Genomic DNA, 22,041 nt, shown 5'->3' on the forward strand with positions numbered 1-22,041 from the left:
CCGTTTTTAAAGAAACAGTGTGGGGGATGAAGGCTAAGAGTTATGCATAATGAGGGGCCTGGCTGGTTTAATTGAAAGGTGACTTTGGCCTCAACTCTTCCAAGTTTGTCAGAAATCAGTCAAAGTCAACATTTCTAGTATGATGTCAAGATTGTGACCTTGGTGGAACTGCAAAAAGCTGCAGTTCCTAAAGTACCCACTTGGGGCTGGCTCCAAAAGCAAAGAAGACTCATGAACAGCTGTTTTAAATGCCCATTTTCACAGCCTGGTGCAGAAACAGTGTTATGTATAATCAAGCATAATGAGGGGCCTGGCTGATTTGATTGACAGGTGACTACGGCCTCAACTCCACCTGTTTGTTTACAAGTTAGTGGGAAATCAGTCGGAGTCAATATTTCCAGTACGATGTCGCGATCGTTGGGCAAGCAGCAGCCTTGAATGATAAAGAAGGTGACCTTTGTGGAACTGCAATAAACTGCAGTTCCTCGAGCGTCCACTAGAGGCAGGCTGCAAAAGTAACTCCTGTTTTAACAGCAGAAATAATCAAGATTAGAGTCTGGATCAAAACATGATTCCTCGTTACTCGTACACACTGTAAGTTCTGATTTGATCAGCGTTAAGATTATAAATCATACATTTGCATAATCAGGGGCACAGCTGATTGGCCGCCTTGTAGCTGTTTGCTGAGCTTTCTTTGACTCCGCCTCTTTTAGATCATCTTGGGTTGGGTCAGCGTTCCCAATATGGCGCCTGCCAGCACCAACGAGTGATGTCAGACCTCACATGTTGTATGTTTTAAACGGCAGAGAGGGTGCTTCAAACTCTAAAACGATCATCTCTAATATTTCCCCGACAGACACAGGGACTAAAGCTGATCTCAGGTCAGTGCATGACGGGCTAAAGCAGATACATTCAACCCAGACGTGTTGTGGTGAAGTTCAGATCTAAAGACACAGATTCACTCTGTCAGATATTTGAATCAAGCAGGACAACAATCTGAGATGACTCTGATTTGACCTCTCTGTGTCTGTGTTTCTGTGAACGCTGGATGAGACCTGCTGCACACTGAGCAGCTCTGCATTATGCAGGACTGAGGTATCACTTACTCAGCAGCTGCTCACGTCTTTTGCATCATTGATTCAGTGGGTCAGAATAAAAGCCAATCCAGTGAGTTTGTTGAATGTTGCATATATGAAGAAAGCTTTGTGCACCTCAAACAACCTGAAAACGATCGGCCCAGGAGAGCTGCGTAAGGGAAACAATCAGAAAGCTGCTTTCACACACACACACACACGCACACACACCTCAGTTTGCACCCCTGGATTCATCCAGATGTTCAGGAGCCGGACGCCACACTGTCACCTGTGAGACCTTCTCCGTGTGCAGGCGGGACGCTGCAGATCATTCAGGTATTTTCTATCATTGGAACAAATCAGAGAAAGGGACAAAAAGCAGAACACACACACAACCGAGGGAGCTGAGTCATTCGATCCCATACTCACACACACCCACCTGGTGACAGCCTGCTAACAGGTCTGAGACTCGGGTGTCGAGAGGCGAGTGCAGCTACCTGCGTGTGTACCAGCAGGGCGGTGACTTTCTCTCTGAACACCTGACACAAAAATAGATCTGATCTCTTTAAAACCTCACAAACAGACAAACAGCTCACAGCACCAGAAGCAGCAGCATGTGGAGAGAGAGAGAGAGAGAGTGTGTGTGTGTGTGTGTGTGTGTGTGTGTGTGTGTGTGTGTGTGTCTGAACAATCAGGATGAGTAGAAAACGTTGCTGGTTGTGTGTCCTCACACATGCTTCAAAACTCAAACTCAAGTGCAGAGAACAGAAATGTGCTTTCAGCCGTCGTCTCGCCCTCATTGAGTCTTTCTTTCGTGTGCAAACACAAACCATGAGACGCCTCCAGGAGAGCCTGAGACTGAGACGCCACACACCTCCTGCAGGCTGGATAGTTCCTCTCTGTGTGTGAGAGCAGACTCAGTGCCATGACCATGAATGTGCGTGTGTGTCAGTGTGTCTTAGTCCAGCTCAGGGGACTCTGGTGTCTCAGTGTCTCTCTCTGCGTCCTCTAAGGACTCCTCTCCCTCTGCTGTGTCCTCGGGGGCCTCGTCGGTGGGCGTGACCAGCTCTGTCGTCGTGGTTTCCTCTTGTATCGTAGCATCAGTTTCCGTCTCATCCAGCGGCGACCCCTCTTCCTCCCCTCCTCCATCTATTTCCTCCTCCTCCTCTGCGATGAAGGCGTCCAGTCTCTGCAGGGGCAGCGTCGCTGAGACCAGGCTGGCGATGGGGTGCAGGTGCGGCATGTCCGTGGGGGGCAGCAGGGTGAGGGACTCCACGCTGAGGGTGTCCGTGCTGCTGTCGGTCAGCAGGGAGATGGTGGGCTGGGAGGCCGGGGTCAGGCTCGGGGCCAGGTTAGGAGCTGCAATAAGGGCAGAGGGAGTAGAGGGCACAGGCGTTACTTCTCCACCTCCTCCTTCTCCGCCCGAGGAGGACGGAGGAGTGTGCTCCAGAAATGTGCCGTCGTCTAGGAGAGAGCAGAGGACAGAGAACAGGTTTTAAGATTCTCACTGTGACGGGAGTGAGTCAGCAGAAAGAGAATCTCAGGACTTTCACTGAAACCAGGAGAGTTCACCGAGCAGAGAGCTGGATTCTCAAAACCCTAAAAACCTCTGTGTGTCATAACCACCAACTACAAGACAACAGACAACACCGCTCCACTTCCCCCCCACGGCAAACATCCCTGAGGTCTGTGCAGAGAACAGAAGAACAGGTTGTGCTGTGCAGTTTGCACATATTTATGAAGCTATGCAGACATACGGGGAAAACACAGCCTCCATGCAAATAAGCCTCAATGCAAAAAGACGCCCACAGCGTTCACAGCCTTCACAGAGTCAGAGACATGATGTTTAGAGGGTTTAACGTCACTGCAGCTCATTATTTAAACACTCTGGGACGTCAATCTGTCTGTGATATAAGTGCAGGTTAGTCAGGCTGGAGCTGCAGGATGGGAGCTGAGTTACACACAAAGAAAGAGATGTCACATCAAACTGCTGCTGCCTCCTCTCATGCATCATCCACATGTATAAGAACTAAGCTCCTCAGTGGATCAGAGTTGGATGCAAACAGGAGCAAAGCTGCTGAACTTAATGCAACAGAGTCTCAACAGTCTCTCTCCTCGGTGTTACCTGTGCAGGTTTTCTGTGTCAGCTCCACCTCTGCTCCGCACACACTGACTCAACCTTTACTCTACTTTCCCAGTTTCACCTTTCAAAGCCTGCAGCTCATGTTCCTCTCTGCTGTGTGTGTGTGTCTTTGTGTGCGAGCTACCTGTGGGGCTCTGAGCCGATATTGTGCTCGCGGTAACAGAGTCACATCTTCCTGTGCTCCCACTCCCACTGGAGGGAGGCGAGGGGGAGGAGAGGGGTGAGGGACTGTGCTGCGACACACAGTGAGCCACTGCAAACCCTGGAGAAGGAGCACAGGAACATAGACACACACACACACACACACACACACGTGTTATCAGGGTGGCTCAGTTAGATCAAGTCTGCATTTTGAAAATGAACGATGACCTTTATTTCTTTTTGCCTACTGTTTTAAATAAGAGCACGTGTTTTCTGATGCTAAATATCTGAAGGTGGGGTGACTTACACTCCGAGACACCTCTTCACTCTGTTTGGATAAAATGAAAGCTGTCTCTCAGTCTCTCAGTGTTTCAGACTGGATTTCAGGACGCTGATCCAGCAGGACATTTAACCCGTTCATCCCTCAAAGATCAGGAACAGAGCAGGTAATCAATGATCTTACATGAAGACGTTCACTTCGAGTAAAGGTGACTTCAGACCAAATGGAAGAAATCCTCTGAGTCACGTCTCAGCTCATGTTTGAAGTCTCTTCAGATCAAAAGCGATGTTTGCCCTTCTAGATATGACAGCAGAAGTTATGCCCTCTTTTCTTGATTCATAACATTCTCAGAAGGACGATTCTCTGAAACTAATACCCGTGTTTCCAGTGAGTCTCAGTTTCACTGTAGAAGTCACACAGAGGCTGCACTCTCTCTCACTTGATCTTGATGAACCCACAAACTCTATTAACTTTTGATATAATTACAATAAACGGCTCCTGATGCTCCAGTCCGTCTGGAGGAGGACTTTCCTGAGTGATCAATCATTTCTGTGTTGCTAATTCACCCTGCATGCCAGGATCATGCTTCTACACATGAAGCTGTTCCTGGGACTTCACCTTTGAACATTCCTCTCTTGTTTTATTAATGTTTGATTATTGCACCTCCTCTTTAAAGTGTCGACTCTGCAGAAGTGTGGAGGCTACATTAGAGCATGTAGTGAAGCATGGATGTCTGTACGTCACCTGGTACTTTATCCACGGTGGCAAACACCGATCTGTTGGCCGTGGGGTCGTTGGGCGCTCGTCTCGACTGCTCGTAGAAGCGGAAAGGGAGAGCGCTCGGTGAAGCGTTGGCTGTCTGGCCGAAACCCAACACCTCTGACGCACTTGGCTGCACAGGCAGGTCCAACAGAGCTGCACTCACAAAGAGAGAGAGAGAGAGAGAGTCAGAACACTGTGCTTTGCTTGTTTAATTAATACTGGATGTTTCTGCTGCTGCATTCATGCCCGTCCAGCTTAATCAGCTGAACGGAGACAGAGGAGGAGAGACCAAATTCAGATCCAAAACAACACGTGTCTCTTCACCTGCGATCCTCTGCATCTTCATGCGTCGGGCCTGGATGCGACCCTTGGCGAGCCTCTGCTTGGCGATGATGCAGCGGATGTGGTCGGCGAAGATGAAGTTGGCCTGCAGGATGGGGAGGGGCTTGGCGTGCGGGTTGGAGCTGGGCTTATGGATGACGATGTTCAACGCTCTGCTGTCATCCTCAACGCCGGACACCTGCATGTCCTGTTCAAAGACACAAAGACAAGAGGAGGTTAGAAAGAATACGGACAATCTGCAGGAGGAGGAGGAAAGAAAACAACAAAGATGATCATAAAAATAAAAGGATGGAGGGTTGAATCACAAATGAAGAGATTAATTAAACATAAGCCAAGTTACATTTACAACATTTTAGTGATGCTTAATTTATGTGACGGCGTCCAAGGAAAAGGAGAAACGAGGGGAGGAGACAAGTTCAAAAATCTAGATAAACTTCCCTGTTATCACTCCACTTCTCTCTTACCTGCAGAAGGCCGGCAAACTTGACCACCCCCCATCCGAGGCGTTTGGTTTCAGGTTCCACCAGACTCATCTGGTACACATCCACGGCGAGGAACCTCTGAGCCTGGCCGCCATCCTTGCTTACCACCATGCAGGCGATGAGGTCACTGTTATCTGTAAGAGACAACATGGAGGACAAGTTAGGGACGACGATCTCACTTAGGTCAAAGTTCTGACCCATTGAAGGTCAAACTTCTTCATTAAGCATGGTTATTATCAGCATTCTTATTGGTCTTCTGGCTGTGTAAGATGCTTGATTCTGATTGGTCAAAACCCCTTCATGACGGTTATTCACTTTCACTAACATGAGCAACGCCATATTGGATCCTGTCCATCAATATGATGAAGGAGTGGAGCAGGTGAGAGAAACTTTAGGTTAGTGATCTCTACAAAGAAAGTTGGTGATGATAGCAGCAGGGTTCAAAGTTGTGACATTAGTTTCTTTTTAAAGGTGTGTGAACCGCAGAGCTCAGAGAAGGAGGAGAGCTGAATGAGGACAGTTTCATGTTCAATCCGACGCAACAGGAAGAGAAGAATCCATCACCATGGAACGATCACTGACGTGGAATCACTGGGACTGTTTTTAAAACTTTAAATCATTTAAATCAATAAAATTATCTCTCGTCAGGGTCTTGTCCACCCTGAAGGAGTTGTATTTCCCATAACTACCTGGTATCTCTTACTTATTTGCTTCTCTGGTGAGCTGCGTCGGACTTTACTTCACAGACATATCAAAACTCTCAGTCAAACAGATCAAAGCTCTCCCCCCCCCACACGTCTACGAGAATGAAAAAGCAGTGAGCCCACATCTCAGCAGCTTCACTGCAGCTCACCTTCTGCAGAGAAATCTAAAAATATGGAACCGGTGACGACTTGATTTGAAACTTCTAGCTTTGGTTGAAATATTCCCCACCCTTGTTGGCTCTAAATGTGAACCATGAACTTCACACTGACGTACAACCCCCGACAGACTTCTCTTTATCAGTCTCACTCATGCCCTTTCCACTGAATAATATCGGTAATATCTGGTTCCTTGATTTCCTTTCTCTTGAATCCTGTGTTTGTATTGGTCTGTTCCAGTTTCTTAAGAACACAGTCTTAATTTCTGCTGTGGGAAAACTTCTTTCAGTACTTTTTGGGGGTTTATCAATCATTCGTTTTCGGTCAGGCAGCTTTTGTAACTTGTGGTGCGAATAATGTGGCCTCTTTGTTTTGTGAATTGCTCAATATGAAAAGATAATCAGGAGTTTCCAACGACTTGAGAGTGCCAAGTGAAACAGTGAAAAGCACCTGCAGCTACAGAGGAAGCTCTTGGCTTACCGTGGATACCGAGCGGGAACTTGGATGTTAAATTATTGATGTTCCATATGTTTTTGGGAAAAGATGTTTTCAAACTGCTGAGTTTGTTCAGAAAGTTCTTCTATGAAAGAGACGAGCTGCAGAGAAGCACATGCTTTAAAAGAGTTAGTTTCATTATGTTTCTGCGTATTAGTCAAGGAGTTTTTTTAGATTCACTTCCACCCAATCAGAAGGAAGTGAACAGAGGGAATATAGACTTATAAGAAACTAAAATAGACCGTTTCTGAGAGTACAATGAGATGTCAGGAGTTTCCCTATTTCAGGATACTTTTGGCACCATTATTAATCATCGAGGAAATGTGATTAGTTATCGCTGAAGTTGAAAGATTTCTAACAAACTTTACTTCTGAAAATAACTCCTACGTTTTCCAAACACAGTTTTGAACTCTTCCTACGCTTTCAAATATTCCTTTAAGCTATCAAGCTTACTTAACCAACCTGCTGGACCGCACAGACACAGCTGGATGCACACAGTGGAGCGATTGTACTCTCTTGTGAAAAGTTAAAACAACAGACTAACCACGTGAGCTCAGTTTAAATCAGAGTCTCATTGTTCTTGTGCAGTAAATCTTCAGGAGATAGGTCAAATTTGATGCTCCTGGGGGTTACTTTCACTTTGCCAGGAAACGGGCAGGTAGCATCACCGCTGACCCCTCACACCCTGGACACAAATTCTTCAAACTCCTCCCCTCCGGCAGGCGCTACAGATCACTGTGCGCCAAAACAACCCGCCATAAGAACAGTTTCTTCCCCCAGGCTGTCACTCTGATGAACACTAAACCATAACAGTGTCATACCTGTCAGATAAATACTCTCTGTACATATACATGTAGATACACAATGCAACAATTCTCAAAGCAGAATTCCATATTTCTATTTTTTGTATTATTTAACTTTATTTTATAATGTAAAACTACCTCTGCAACTCACCACTGCACTTTATCATATTATTTTAGCCTGTACATATTAGTCAAGCCTATTTGTTGTTTCTTTGTATTTATAGCTAAGGTTATTGTTATTATATTTTTATTTTATTTTTTATTGTAGTTCTTTTTCTTATTCCTATTCTTATGTCTTGTACAAAGAGAGCACAGTTTACTAAAGTCAAATTCCTTGTGTGTTCAAGCATACTTGGCGAATAAAGCTGATTCTGATTCTGATTCTGATTCTTTGAGTGGATTTTGGCGCCCCCTGTGGACAAAGAGGTCAGTGCTGCTTTTCTCCAGGACTTGGACATGTGAGGCCAAAATCACCTTTCCTATTTTGCCACTAACATCTGATCTTTTAATCTGTGAGTCCAATGAGATGTAAGTGCCGAATGTAAAGAAACTTTTTTTTTTAAAGTTATATTTTTGGGGCTTTTTGCCTTTATTCCATAGGACAGCCGAAGAGAGACAGGAAATATGAGGAGTAGAGAGCGGGGGAAGACATGCAGGAAATGGTCGACCAGTTGGGAATCGAACCGGCGACCCCTGCTACGAGGACTGTAGTCTCTGTATGTGGGGCGCTTAGACCTCTAGGCCACCAGCTTCCCAAATGTAAAGAACCTTACTCAACCCAAAACTCAATTCTAAACCATCATAACAACAGCTCCACTAACACAATATCCAGGTACAGACATGAGTGAATGTTCAGCGAGCTAACTTTAACCACAGGATGTAGTGAAAAGGAGACTGTGGCAGCTTGATGGTCAGAAAAAAAGTTTGTGGGTGAGAGGTTGCAGGTTCAATTCCCCCAAAATCTGAGGAAAAACCCCTCCCTCTACCCACAATGACTCTGCGATGTTTGTTCTTAGTCAGACACCTGGTTTAAATGAAAGTGACACTGACTGAGCAGAAAACAGAAAACAGAAACCTGAGGGAACCCAGGAAGGGAGTTATCAGATTAAAGCATATTAAGATTTTGATAGTTTATCATTTGAAGTGACAGAAACTTACTGGAAGCTAAGTCACCTCTGATATGAGAGCTCTTAAAAAACGTTGTCTCCTAAATCTGATGCAGAATCAGACAAGTGTTTGGAGTCAGAAAAAACAGTCACAGTTTCAACCACGGAATCAGATCTCAGGAGGTGTCATCGCGCATTCATGGACAGACATTTTGAGTAATTATATTCTGATCATTTGGCCCAGACAGAGGGAAAATGACACGTCATTGTGGTTTAGTTGTGGTCAAATTTCTGAGTATTATTTATGTTCTGAGTGAAACAGAGAGACAACTAAAAAAAGATTGAATAAAAATGTTATCAGACGGCAAATAAATCACATTGTTAAGATTAATTAGTAAAGGTTAAACATAAGGAAAAGAAGCAGTCATCAACCATCAAACAAACTAACAAACTGACTGACTAACTAACCAAAAGACCGACTATCAAACCAACCAAGAGACTGACCTAATGACCAACCAACCAATCGACCAACAAACCACCAACCGACCTACTGACTAACCATCAAAACCAACCAAACATCAAACAAGTGAACCTTAAACCAACCAACTGACAAACCAATGACAAAAACAGCAACGCAACAGACCAACAGTCTTACTAACCAACTAACCAACTAACCAACCAACCAACCAACCAACTAACCAACCAACCAACCAACCAACCAACCAACCAACCAACCAACCAACCAACCAACCAACCAACCAACCAACCAACCAACCAACCAACCGTCTTACTAACCAACTAACCAACCAACCAACCAACCAACCAACCAACCAACTACCCAACCGTCAACTGTCTTACTAACCAACTAACCAACCAACCAACCAACCAACCAACCAACCAACCAACCAACAGTCTTACTAACCAACTAACCAACCAACCAACCAACCAACCAACCAACCAACCAACCAACCAACCAACCAACCAACCAACCAACCAACCAACCAACAGTCTTACTAATCAACTAACCAACCAACAGACCAACCAACCAACCGTCTTACTAAACAACCAACAGACCAACCAACCAACCAACCAACCAACCAACCAACCAACCAACCAACCAACCAACCAACCGTCATATTAACAAACTAACCAACCAACCAACCAACCAACCAACCAACTACCCAACCGTCGTACTAACCAACTAACCAACCAACCGTCATATTAACAAACTAACCAACCAACCAACCAACCAACCAACCAACCAACCAACCGTCTTACTAATCAACTAACCAACCAACTAACCAAACGTCTTACTAAACAACCAACAGACCAACCAACCAACCAACCAAACGTCTTACTAAACAACCAACAGACCAACCAACCAACCAACCACCCAACCGTCGTACTAACCAACTAACCAACCAACCGTCATATTAACCAACCAACCAACCAACCAACCGACCAACCGTCTTACTAACCAACTAACCAACCAACCAACCAACCAACCAACCAACCAACCAACCAAACAACCAACCAACCAACCAACCAACCAACCAACCGTCTTACTAACCAACTAACCAACCAACCAACCAACCAACCAACCAACCGTCTTACTAACCAACTAACCAACCAACCAACCAACCAACCGTCTTACTAACCAACTAACCAACCAACCAACCAACCGTCTTACTAACCAACTAACCAACCGACCGACCAACTAACCAACTAACTAACTAACTTACTAACTAACTAACCGACCGACTAACCAACCAACCAACCAACCAACCAACCAACCAACCAACCAACCAACTAACCAACCATCGAACCAACTAACTAACTAACCAACCGACGACCGACCAACTAACTAACCAACCGACCAAACATCAAACCAACCACCTGACTGACTAACCACCGACCAGTCATAAAAGACATTAATGAGAGACATGAGAATTTATTGTTTCCATGACCATGATTCAGGAAAAATGATCGGTAGAGCTTTCAAACAAATAAGGTCAACAAAAAAAGATTCTGTTCCAGATTCAAAAGTCAGTCAGTTATCGTTCACAGCCAATCATGACTTTTCCATTAAAGGGTTTAAAAAAAGAAATGGGCAGTGCTTCAGTGTAAAAACAAATGTCACCACAACCACAGCACATCTCCATGAAGCATCACCAGGCCGCTTTTGGCATTTTCACATCATTGATGGTCGGCAAATGTGTCCTCAAAAAGCACCGAACCTGCAGCTCAGTCATCATAGATGTTATGATAACTGTAAAAAGTCACAGCTGCCTACTTACACCACAGACAGTACAGTCATCACTGCTACCGAAACAACCCAACAGAACTTTCATCTTCTCTTTAATTCCAAGAAGTGATATCAGAGACCATTCTTATCAACTTAAATCACAAACTTGATAAAAATAAAACACTGAACTTCGTAAAGCTGACTCTTATTCTCTGATCTATCAGAGTGATGTGACATTTTCCACCGTCTTCTCTCCAGTACAGAAAAAGAAAACAGATAAGAGACGGTGCAAAGAGACCAGAGAAGGGGAGAGATAGAGGAAAAGGGCTTTTCTGTGCTTACATTACAAGATGCACTTTATATAGATATGTGGAAAAAAATCTGCTGTAGAGAATTTTCTGTGTATTTTTTTTATTTCTGAGAAATAAACTTAAAATTAAAACTTGTTGAGCTCATTTACAGAAAGAGGGGGCCTTCCTGTTTCTGGATTATGATTATATCTGGTTTCCTCTTTGCATGGTTCAGTTTTAACCTGACTTTATGGTGGACTGGGTTCACTGATAATGGTTTTTGTGTGATTTTGAGCCCATGCAGTGACTTCCACTACAGAGTCATTCTCTCTGGAGGGTCCTTTTTTATACCCAGTCATGTCCCTGATCTGTTGATCATTAACTTAAGGTGTTTCAGGTGTTTTTTTCTGTTTTTTGCTGCCCTTGTCACAACTTTTTTGCAGTTTTGCTAGCATTAAATTTAAAATAATCTTATACATATATTAAGAGAGACAGGAAATGTGGAGAGTAGAGAGCGGGGGAAGACATGCAGGTAATGGTTGCGGCCGGGAATTGAACCGGCGACCCCTGCAACGAGGGCTGTGGCATCTGTAGGTGGGGCGCTTAGACCGCTATACCACCAGCGCCCCAAAATAATCTTATATTTTAAGTATAAAATAAAAATACAGTTTAGTTTCAACATCTGATAGATTGTGATGGTATGCAAATAATTGAAACCCCTTCTTTAATTGAATATAGCAGAAAAACAACATGTCTTTATCAACATTTTACACGGTGTCCCAAATTTGGTATTGAGGCTGTAACATGTCGCTAAGCTGCAGATCACCTTTTAGCTAACAATGTGTGGATGTGACAGTTTAATGTGTCATATTTAAATCTGTATTTTAACTTTAACAGAACTTCTCTGTATGATGAGTTTATGTGTTGCATGTGTGAAAAATCCTCACTCATGTTCACATTACTGTGCAAATGAACTTGTGATATCCTGCAATGTAGAGCTAACCACATGCAAGTTTCTGTTACATCATCGGCACACCTGCGTACAGCAGATATATCAGTGTGTTGGTGTTCGTCTGCTTGCATGCTCCTCACTCTACATATTGTTCAGACGACTCATGAATAGTGTTTTTGCATAGAAGTAATATACTGATGCGTTTTGGGGAAAGCGTGCACTGCTGGGGGGTTGGTGTAGTTTTTTCTCCCACTAGGGTCTGGTTTGAAGTATGCAAAAGTATATTTGAAGCTACACTACCAGCCAAAAGTTTGGAAACACCTTCTCATTCAAGGGTTTGTATTTATTTTAATTATTGTGAACACTGTAGATTAATACTGAAGACATCAAAACTATGAAAGAACATATATGGAATTATCAAATTTTTAAAAAGTGTTAAACAAAGCAGAATGTTTTATATTTTAGATTCTGTAAAGTAGCCCCCTTTTTCCTTCATGACAGCTTTGCACACTCTTGGTATTCTCTCAGTCTGCTTCATGAAGTGGTCTCCTGGAATGGTTTCTAATGAACATGAGCCTTGTCAAGAGTTCATTTGTAGAATGACTTTCCTTCTTAATGTGTTTGAGACCATCAGCTGTGTTGTTCAGAGGTAGGGTTAGTACACAATGGATAGCTCTATTTGACTACTGTTGTAATCCAGATTATGGTAAAACCAGATTATTTCATAGTTTTGATGTCTTCAGTATTAATCTACAATGTTGGAAATAATTAAAATAGATATAAACCATTGAATGAGAAGGTGTGTCCAAACGTGTGACTGGTAGTGTACAGTCATGGCCAAAAGTTTTGAGAATGACACAACTATTAATTTTCACAAAGTCTGCTGTTTCAGTTTTTATAATGGCAATTTGCATATATGTTATGAGGAGTGATCAGCTCAACTGCAATTAATTGCAAAGTCCCTCTTTACCTTGAAAATGAACTTTATCACCAAAAACACATTTCCACTGCATTTCAGCCCTGCCACAAAAGGACCAGCTAACATCATTTCAATGACACACAGGTGTCACACACATTAACACAGGTGTGGGTGTTGATGAGAACAAGGCTGGCGATCAATCTGTCATGATTGAGTGACTGGACACTTTAAAAGGAAGATGGTACATGACACCATTGTTCCTCATCTGTTAGCCATGGTTACCTGCAAGGAAACACGTGCAGCCATCATTGCATTGCACAAAAAGGGCCTAACAGGGAAGTTTATAGCAGCGAGTAAGATTGCACCTCAGTCAACCGTCTATCCAATTATCAAGAACTTCAAGGAGAGAGGTTCAATTGTTGCCAAACAGGCTCCAGGGCGCCCAAGAAAGTCCAGCAAGCGCCAGGACCGTCTCCTGAAGGTGTTACAGCTGCGGGATCGGGCCACCACCAGTGCAGAGCTTGCTCAGGAATGGCAGCAGGCAGGTGTGAGTGCATCTGCACGCACAGTGAGGCGAAGACTTTTGGAGGAAGGCCTGGTGTCAAGGAGGGCAGCAAAGAAGCCACTTCTCTCCAGTAAAAACATCAGGGACAGACTGATATTCTGCAGAAGGTACAGGGACTGGACTGCTGAGGACTGGGGTAAAGTCATTTTCTCTGATGAATCTCCTTTCCGATTGTTTGGGGCATCTGGAGGAAGGCTTGTTCGGAGAAGACGAGGGGAGCGCTACCATCAGTCCTGTCTCTTGCCAACAGTGAAGCATCCTGAGACCATTCATGTGTGGGGTTGCTTTTCGGTCAAGGGAGTGGGCTCTCTCACAATCTTGCCTAAAAACACAGCCATGAATAAAGAATGGTACCAGAACGTCCTCCCAGAGCAACTTCTCACAACCATCCAAGGGCAGTTTGGTGATGAAGAATGCCTTTTCCAGCATGATGGAGCACCTTGCCATAAAGCAAAAGTCATAACAAAATGGCTCGGGGAACAAAACATTAAGATTTTGGGCCCTTGGCCAGGAAACTCCCCAGATCTTAATCCCAACTTGTGGTCAATCCTCAAGAGGCGGGTGGACAATCAAAAACCCACAAATTCTGACAAACTCAAAGCATTGATTCTGCAAGAATGGACTGCCATCAGTCAGGATTTGGTCCAGAAGTTGATTGACAGCATGTCAGGGAGAATTGCAGAGGTCTTGAAAAAGAAGGTTCAACACTGCAAATATTGACTTATTGCATGAATTCTGTGTAATTCTCAATAAAAGCTTTTGATACTTATGAAATGCTTCTAATTGTATTTCATTATACCATAGAAACATCTGACAAAAACACCTAAAAACCCTGAAGCAGCAGACTTTGTGGAAATGTAATATTTGTGTCATTCTCAAAACTTTTGGCCATGACTGTAGATGAGTATTTACTTTGGTGTGTGCAGGAAAACCTGGAGAGCAAAAGCAGGCAGAATGCAATCTGACAAAATGACATCCTGGCTCTCATTGGCGGTAATACGATGACAGTTAACTTATCTCTGAAACTGATATCTACATGCAAGTGCAATAAGACAGCTCACAATTCTATACCATGATGTTCTGCAAACTTAATACCTGTTATCTACAAGTTCACCCCCACAAAGTAAACTGGAGTAAAGCTTCTGTTTAAATAAACATTTACAGTCAAACTGAAACCTGCTGGAAACAGATGATCAAGAAATCCTATGAGGGATGTAATAAGCCGGGAAATGATGGAATTAATTTGCAGACATGTCTGCAGGGCTGATTCAGCGTCTGCACAATAAACAATAAAGCTCACAGAGAAAGTGGTCTTGGCTGAAAGAGAACATTTCCTTAATTTCACCTCTGGGGATCCAGAACGTTTAATCTGAGCCATAAATAAGCAGGTTAGCTCTCCTCCAACCTTTGTTGTGTTTTTATTATTAAATGAAACAGTGTGAGTGTGAGTCAGTGTGGTCTTACTGAGGTCTAACACATCATCCGTCTTGATGAGGTCTTCAGGTCTGGTCAGAGGCAGCTGTGTTTCAGGTTCTCCCTGAAGCTGGAGCGATAAGGACCGCAGCATGAAGAACACACGGATAGCCTGCGCACACACAAACACACACAAACACACAAACTGATAAGTTACACTAAACTAACCTTCCTGTGTGAAACTGATAGAGACAACCAGACCATGAAATACAGAGAATAACTACGGCTCCAAAACAGAACGGTTTAATCACGGTGAGAGTCGGCCTCATAATTTATATCTCTCTGATCAGTCTTGGTGTTTGGCCATTGTTCTCAATTCTTTGCAGCACTGTTGTTCCTGGCAGAGCACCAAACCACAGAGAATGTAGCACACACCTGCCTCGAGCGTAACGGAGAAATCAGAAAGGTGTTGTACAGAGTCAATGATTGCTTTGATAAAAACGATTAGAAGGATTTCATGTGGTCCAGCTCAAAGATCTGAGACAGTTCTTCTGCAAGCAGGTACAACAAAGTGATGACAACAGAAAAACTTAACATGCAAGAAACCAGATGCATTCAGTCTTTAGGGAATATGTGTTTCTATTTCTGAACACACCCTGCGCGTCTTCTCCACGTCCCCACACGGCAGCCTCTTGACAAAGTCGATGCCCGTCAGAGGGGTCCCGGTGGGCGGCAGCAGAACTGAGGCGTCCATCATGAGATACTCCACATTCAGAGGTTTACTCTGCAACATGCACACGAAACAAGAAAGAGAGAGTGAGCTCAGGTTATCATGATTCATTCCAGAAAAAGAAAAAAAAACAGGAAACAAAATGTGACTTAAAATCAGGATCACTCACCGTCATGCTCCGGTATTCATCTTCAAACATGTCCAGGAAGATCTCCTCGCCCTGTGAGGACATTAGGGGTTAAAATATTGACATTATGAGCACTTTTCTGTCCAAGATGGCTACATCTCAAAATCCTCAACCTTTAATTGGCTGTTTCAGAGGAGGGACTTCATGTACAACTCTCCTCTTTGGACCGTGTTGCAACATGCTACCAGTGGCTGTCTTTGCATTTCATTTAAGCACAATTTCCTCTGAGAGTTTAGCTTCAAAGTTGTACATGTTGCCTGTTGTGTTTTCAGTAAACAGTGATTTAACATCTTTATCATACTTCAACGTTAGCAGTCTAAGTTGACGGTGGAAAGACAGCGTCTTGCATAACTCTGCACGGCCTCATATTCCCACGGTGAGACTGTTTGTTTCCATTCAAGCAGATGCAACAAGTTGTGCAGCCCTGTGTGCACACTCCTCTGAATAATCAACACATCTTACTCAACATCCATGAACGCCCACTATCTGCTCTTTTCTCTTAATGCAGTATCGCTCTGGAACGGTGCGAAAGCGAGCGCTACGAAACAAAAACAACAGAAAAGTGAGGAGTCTCTCTCTTTGATGCACGCTGACACACAATGAGCAATAACATGCATTCCCTCCTCTTTGCTGCATGCTTATATCTCATGTTAGTATCACACACGCTGCTAACTTATTAGTTGTTTCAGCTGTTGTCATCTGCACAGTGATAATTCACATTTACACGTTACATTCTGCATCCTCATGCAACCCATGCCTGCAGAGAGGAGTGGAAATAAACGCTCTTACAAAGCTCCGTGTTGAGGATCGCTCTCTGGTGAGTGACATCATGCTGTGTGTGATCTTTGCATGTATCTTTGCCCGTCACAGCTTCTCGGTGTAACCACATTCCTTCACTCTCTCACAGAGCAGCACAAAAACTCAAGATCCTTATCCCCTGTTTTTAAAATCCTGCAAACTTCTTCTGAACATTTAAGCTGGTAAAGAAGGCCCCGCTCTGTGGTTGGACTAGAACTGGACAGTCTGGAGTCAGTGGCTGAGAGGAGGTTGATGGACAAACTGCGAGCCATCCTGGATAACCCCTCTCACCTTCTCCATGATGAGCTGTGGCTGATGGGGAGCTCGTTCAGTCAATGCATCATCCCACCACGGTGCAAGACTGAACGCTTCAGGCGCTCCTTTGTGCCCACCGCCATCAGACTGTTGAACAGTAATGGAGGCCACAGACTGCACCATGCTGACCACTGACACCCCCCCTTAATCTGTCATGACTAACTATAATCACACCATGTCAACCTGTCACTACTGAATCCTTTTTAATACTGTAATTACTGCTATTTAATCTATATTCAATTGTAACATTGTATATATCTAAATTGTATTTTAACTTATTTATTTGATTTGATTTTACTTATTGAAACTTCTTCTTGATTGTACTTATGTCTGGGTTGCTGTAACAACCCAATTCATTTTTATTTTTTATTATTATTTTCATCATTATTATCTAAAGCAGGGGTGTCCAAACTTTTTTCAAAGAGGGCCACATTTGATGTTGTCAGAATACCTCAGGGCCAGTGGCTCCTACTGAGACTGAGTAATCATAAAAGTTATATATGAAATCTCTATTTAATAACAATTATATTAAACATTTTCTCAATAAAACAGTAACTAGGTAGTCCTCAGGTCTCTTCAAGCCACGTAAACTTTATCTTCTTCTGGAGGAAAATGTTTTTCAGGTCGGGCAATGTGGGAAAAATATAGCCTCATTATTTTTCTATGGCAGGATCACGATCTGGATTTCATCACACTTCTTTTTCATGTTGTTTTTTAAGACTTTTCTGACCAGCAGACAACATTTTAAGAACTAAATAATTATTTTCCTGAGTTCTGAACTATTTTTTATTCACCAAATTTGGCTTTTTCTGCACAATTTCATAATTTTGATTTTGTCTTGTGTCCTCTTTTGTGTCTTCTGAACTTTAAGTGTTCATCAAGAACATTTTCACATCATGATAAAAACATTAATTTGAAAACCTGTCAGCTTTAAGAGTTCTTGTGTTTCTTCTTTATTGCCGTCTTGCAGAATTCCCAGTGCTTTGGCTTTAAAGGTGACATATCACGCTTTTTTCATCAACATATATTGGTCTAAGAGGTCCCCAAAAAATGTCTTTAAAGTTTATGCTCAAAAAAACATTTTGAAATCAGATTCTGGCATGCCTGAAAAGCCCTCTTCTTCCTCAGAACACTCTGTTTTCCCTCTGACCACGCCCCCTCAGGACGTGGGCGTGGCCTCGTCTGTCCAGCACGTTGATCTAATGTTTACATGTTGGCTGAATATACACGGCTGCTCACAGACCCGCGTTACTTCAACCCTCTGAATCTGATCCAGAATCTGATCCTGACGGAGAGGCGCCTGCAGCAGGACCTTTCTGAACCATTGGTCACAGATTTAGTGTTTCTTGTTGTTTTATTTGTCAGCATGTCGACGTGTGTCTTGGTACACAGCTACCAACATGTAGCTATGTGGCTATGCTAACTAGCGCTAGCACTTTTCTATGGAAAATAAAAATCATCCACTAGATCTTCAAATCTGCAGACGTGGGGAGTAAAACCGACCTTTGTGTTTATTAAGACAGCCTACAACTAGCATGCCTCCCTCCTAAGCTCCTTGTTAGCACACGTGTGCAGGGAATGAAAAACGGAGGAGGGGTTGAGTTGTATTTTATACAGTCTATGGGCTGAACAAGCTCCGAGCTCTGACTTCCTGTTACAGACCGGATATTGTTGTTACGTAACAAAAACACTGAAAACTGAAACGGCTGGTTTCAGCACACATTTACAGAAAGGTGGAGAAATCAGAACAGGGGCAGAATGGATTATTTTCATTCTCGGGGGGTTTGTAGACAGGGACACATATTCCAGGTAGAGAACCATTAAAAAGTCAATTTTGCATGATATGTCACCTTTAAGATGGAAGCTTGGGGCCATAAATAAATGGACCTTGGGCCGCGATTGGCCCCCGGGCCGTACTTTGGACACCCCTGATCTAAAGCATTGTTTTAACATGTATTTATTTATCTTATTTATTTATTGTGTTCATCTGATCTTGTTAACTCTACCTTATTTTTAACTTTTAATTCCACTCTTCCTTATTTTATTAATTTTACTGTGTTGATTTTCTTTTCTTTTTTTTTAAATCATGCCTTCTAGAATTTTACCATTACTGTTGTTTTCTTACAGTCTGTTACTCTGTGAAGCTCTTTGGGCTACATGTTTTTATGTATGGAAGGTGCTTTATAAATAAAGCTGAGTTGAGTTGAGTTGAGTTGAGTTGAGTTGAGTTGAGTTGAGATGAATTCCCCCCCGGGGGATCAATAAAGTAATATCTTATCTGATCTTATCTTATTAGGACTCCTGCTCTTCTGCTGCTGTGTTCCAGCACGTCACTTGACGAATGATAAAAGGAAGGGGGAGAGGGGGTTTCTAAAAAGATGTTTCAACATTTTAAAACTGAATGTTGTTAAAGCTGAGCTGATGAGACGAGTTGTTTGGACACGCACGGCTGCCAAAGCACAGGAGAGTATCTGTGAGGCTGCAGAAGCTCATCACGAGTTCATCTTGTCCGTCTAACCACCCTGACACATCAAACATCCCACCTGTCATCGACGTGACGGCAGAGAGACGTAACAAATATTATCTTCATCTGAAGTGAACACCCTGCTGATGAAGATAAATAAACTAGCAGATCTGGAGTGAGGTATTCTGAACGCCTCTCAGTTTAATAGTTATTCTGAGTGACACTTCGACACTTCTCCTCCCTTCGCCTCCGTGTGTTTGAACCGTGAAGAAGAGTCAGCCAACAGGTCCTGAACTCTTGCGACTGATTCCAAAACGGTCATCCAGAGATACTCAAAATGAAACCAAAAGCACTCATAAATTAATAACAGTGACGTAAACATGGGAACACTTTCAGTTTTACCTACAGCTCTTTAAGGGAAACACTATAAGTTGTAATAAGTGGACACACTCTGACACACACACACGGAAACATGTCAGAAAAAAAGGATCCAACACGTGATTGTGATTCAGTTTTTGTTTCTTGGTACAGCTCACTTTATAATCTGGTCCTGACTCCAGTTCAGCCGGTTGTTTCCTTTGTTTATCTTCCTAAATGATTGTTTTTGAGTCCGTTAGTCGTTTCCAGTTACTGTTTCCTCTAAATGTTCGTCCTGGAATTTAACTGAAATCCCACTGAGCTGCAGAATCAGAAGCTAAACTAAATAAACTGAAACTGAATCCCCCGACAAACAATGTCAGAGTGATTGAGTTTGTGGTTTAGGTATCCACTTTAACATCTTTGTACTTTTACATGTTTGTATCCTGGGCCAGGGTGAGAGGGTGTGGGTCCTGAAAGCTGAACACGGGGGCTTGAAAAGTTATTCCAAAAGGAACAAGCACGAATAACGAAAGGGATCAAATGAAGAGAGAGAGAAACCAAAATAAAAAACACAAACATTTACTCATTTAACTGAACAGAGCTTCACACAGATGAGAAAGAAACTAAACTGCTGCTACAGAGCGACTGACAGGACACCAAAGTATCTGGAAGATCCAGAAAACTCCTCAACAAAAGCTCTGTACAGCTCAGAGACGCCTTACAAGAGAGCTTTAAAGGTGACATATCACGCTTTTTTCATCAACATATATTGGTCTAAGAGGTCCCCAAAACATGTCTTTAAAGTTTATGCTCATAAAAACACTTTGAAATCAGATTCTGGTCTGCCTGTAAACCCCTCTTTTTCAGCCCTGCTCAGAACAGGCTGTTTTCTGTGTCTGTGCCTTTAAATGAGAATGAGCTCTCTGACCACGCCCCCTCAGGAAGTGGGTGTGGCCTCGGCTGTCCGGCACGTTGATCTAATGTTTACATGTTGGCTGAATATACACGGCTGCTCACAGACCCGCGTTACTTCAACCCTCTGAATCTGATCCAGAATCTGATCCTGACGGAGAGGCGCCTGCAGCAGGACCTTTCTGAACCATTGGTCACAGATTTAGTGTTTCTTGTTGTTTTATTTGTCAGCATGTCGACGTGTGTCTTGGTACACAGCTACCAACATGTAGCTATGTGGCTATGCTAACTAGCGCTAGCACTTATCCATGAAAACTAAAAATCATCCACTAGATCTTCAAATCTGCAGACGTGGGGAGTCAAACCGACCTTTGTGTTTATCAAGTCAGCCTACAACTAGCATGCCTCCCTCCTAAGCTCCTTGTTAGCACACATGTGTGCAGGTAATGAAAAACGGAGGAGGGGTTGAGTTGTATTTTATACAGTCTATGGGCTGAACAAGCTCCGAGCTCTGACTTCCTGTTACAGACCGGATGGCGATGTGACGTATGAAAAACACTGAAAACTGAAACGGCTGGTTTCAGCACACATTTACAGAAAGGTGGAGAAATCAGAACAGGGGCAGAATGGATTCTTTTACTTTTCAGGGGGTTTGTAGACAGGGACACAGATTTCAGGAAGAGAACCATTAAAAAGTCTTCTATTTTGCATGATAGGTCACCTTTAAGAAAACTGTTCTCTAACAGAGACGAGAAGCAAAGAGCAAAGAGCACAGAGCAGGTTCTGTACAGCTGAAGCAAACACCACAACACATCCTCTCTCTCTACAGAAGGGGAGCTGATGAGTCAGCACAGAGCACAGGAGTCACAGAGTAAACACAAGCTCCTCACACCGGCTCTGAATCAGAGGCAACAGGTGCTCTGCTCTGCGGTGCATGATGAGAACTTCACTAAACTCAAAGAGGCAGTTCTGTGAATGTGGAGGTAAGACGGGAGGGGAACACTGACGCCTGTGTGTCTTCAGGCTGTGTGTGATTGTGAACACTCACCTTGTAGAATCTCCGCAGTAGATGCAGGCTTTCTTCTCGAGCGCCCTGCGAACACAAACATGAAGGAAGAGATGTTGCAAACGTTCTCAAATGCAGTCAGAGCTGTTTTTAACACGGCACAGAAACCACAGCCTGAACTCCATCAAACAGATGTTTCTAAAAATATTCCACAACCCTCTGCAGAAATCAACATAAAGCCCTTTACTGTCTGCTGCTTTATGTCCGGCTGAGTCACCCTGAAACTGGAAAATCCGCCTTTGGCTATTGTGCTCCAAACTAAGGGGAAACCTCTGGTGTAAATAAAGGAAGCTGATGCTGATGCCTGGCATCAACGGGGCGCAGGTGGCATAGACGTC

At 43.4% G+C, this 22,041-nt stretch overlaps 1 protein-coding gene across 3 annotated transcripts in view; it reads right to left on the minus strand.

The window, feature by feature from the left end:
* Positions 1 to 22,041, minus strand: part of clec16a (C-type lectin domain containing 16A) — a 48,383-nt gene continuing 26,342 nt past the window's right edge. For all 3 annotated transcript variants that reach the window (XM_034711169.1, XM_034711170.1, XM_034711168.1), the window contains 9 exons: positions 21,686 to 21,730; positions 15,771 to 15,821; positions 15,527 to 15,655; positions 14,923 to 15,043; positions 5,206 to 5,357; positions 4,724 to 4,928; positions 4,382 to 4,552; positions 3,341 to 3,478; positions 1 to 2,537 (listed from right to left, as the gene is read on the minus strand). In XM_034711169.1, the coding sequence (XP_034567060.1) occupies positions 2,032 to 2,537; positions 3,341 to 3,478; positions 4,382 to 4,552; positions 4,724 to 4,928; positions 5,206 to 5,357; positions 14,923 to 15,043; positions 15,527 to 15,655; positions 15,771 to 15,821; positions 21,686 to 21,730 (1,518 nt within the window). In that variant the 3' untranslated portion in view covers positions 1 to 2,031. The remainder of the gene's footprint in view (positions 2,538 to 3,340; positions 3,479 to 4,381; positions 4,553 to 4,723; positions 4,929 to 5,205; positions 5,358 to 14,922; positions 15,044 to 15,526; positions 15,656 to 15,770; positions 15,822 to 21,685; positions 21,731 to 22,041) is intronic.

Source organism: Notolabrus celidotus, chromosome 20, assembly GCF_009762535.1.
Source record: "Notolabrus celidotus isolate fNotCel1 chromosome 20, fNotCel1.pri, whole genome shotgun sequence".
NCBI classification, from domain to species: domain Eukaryota; kingdom Metazoa; phylum Chordata; class Actinopteri; order Labriformes; family Labridae; genus Notolabrus; species Notolabrus celidotus.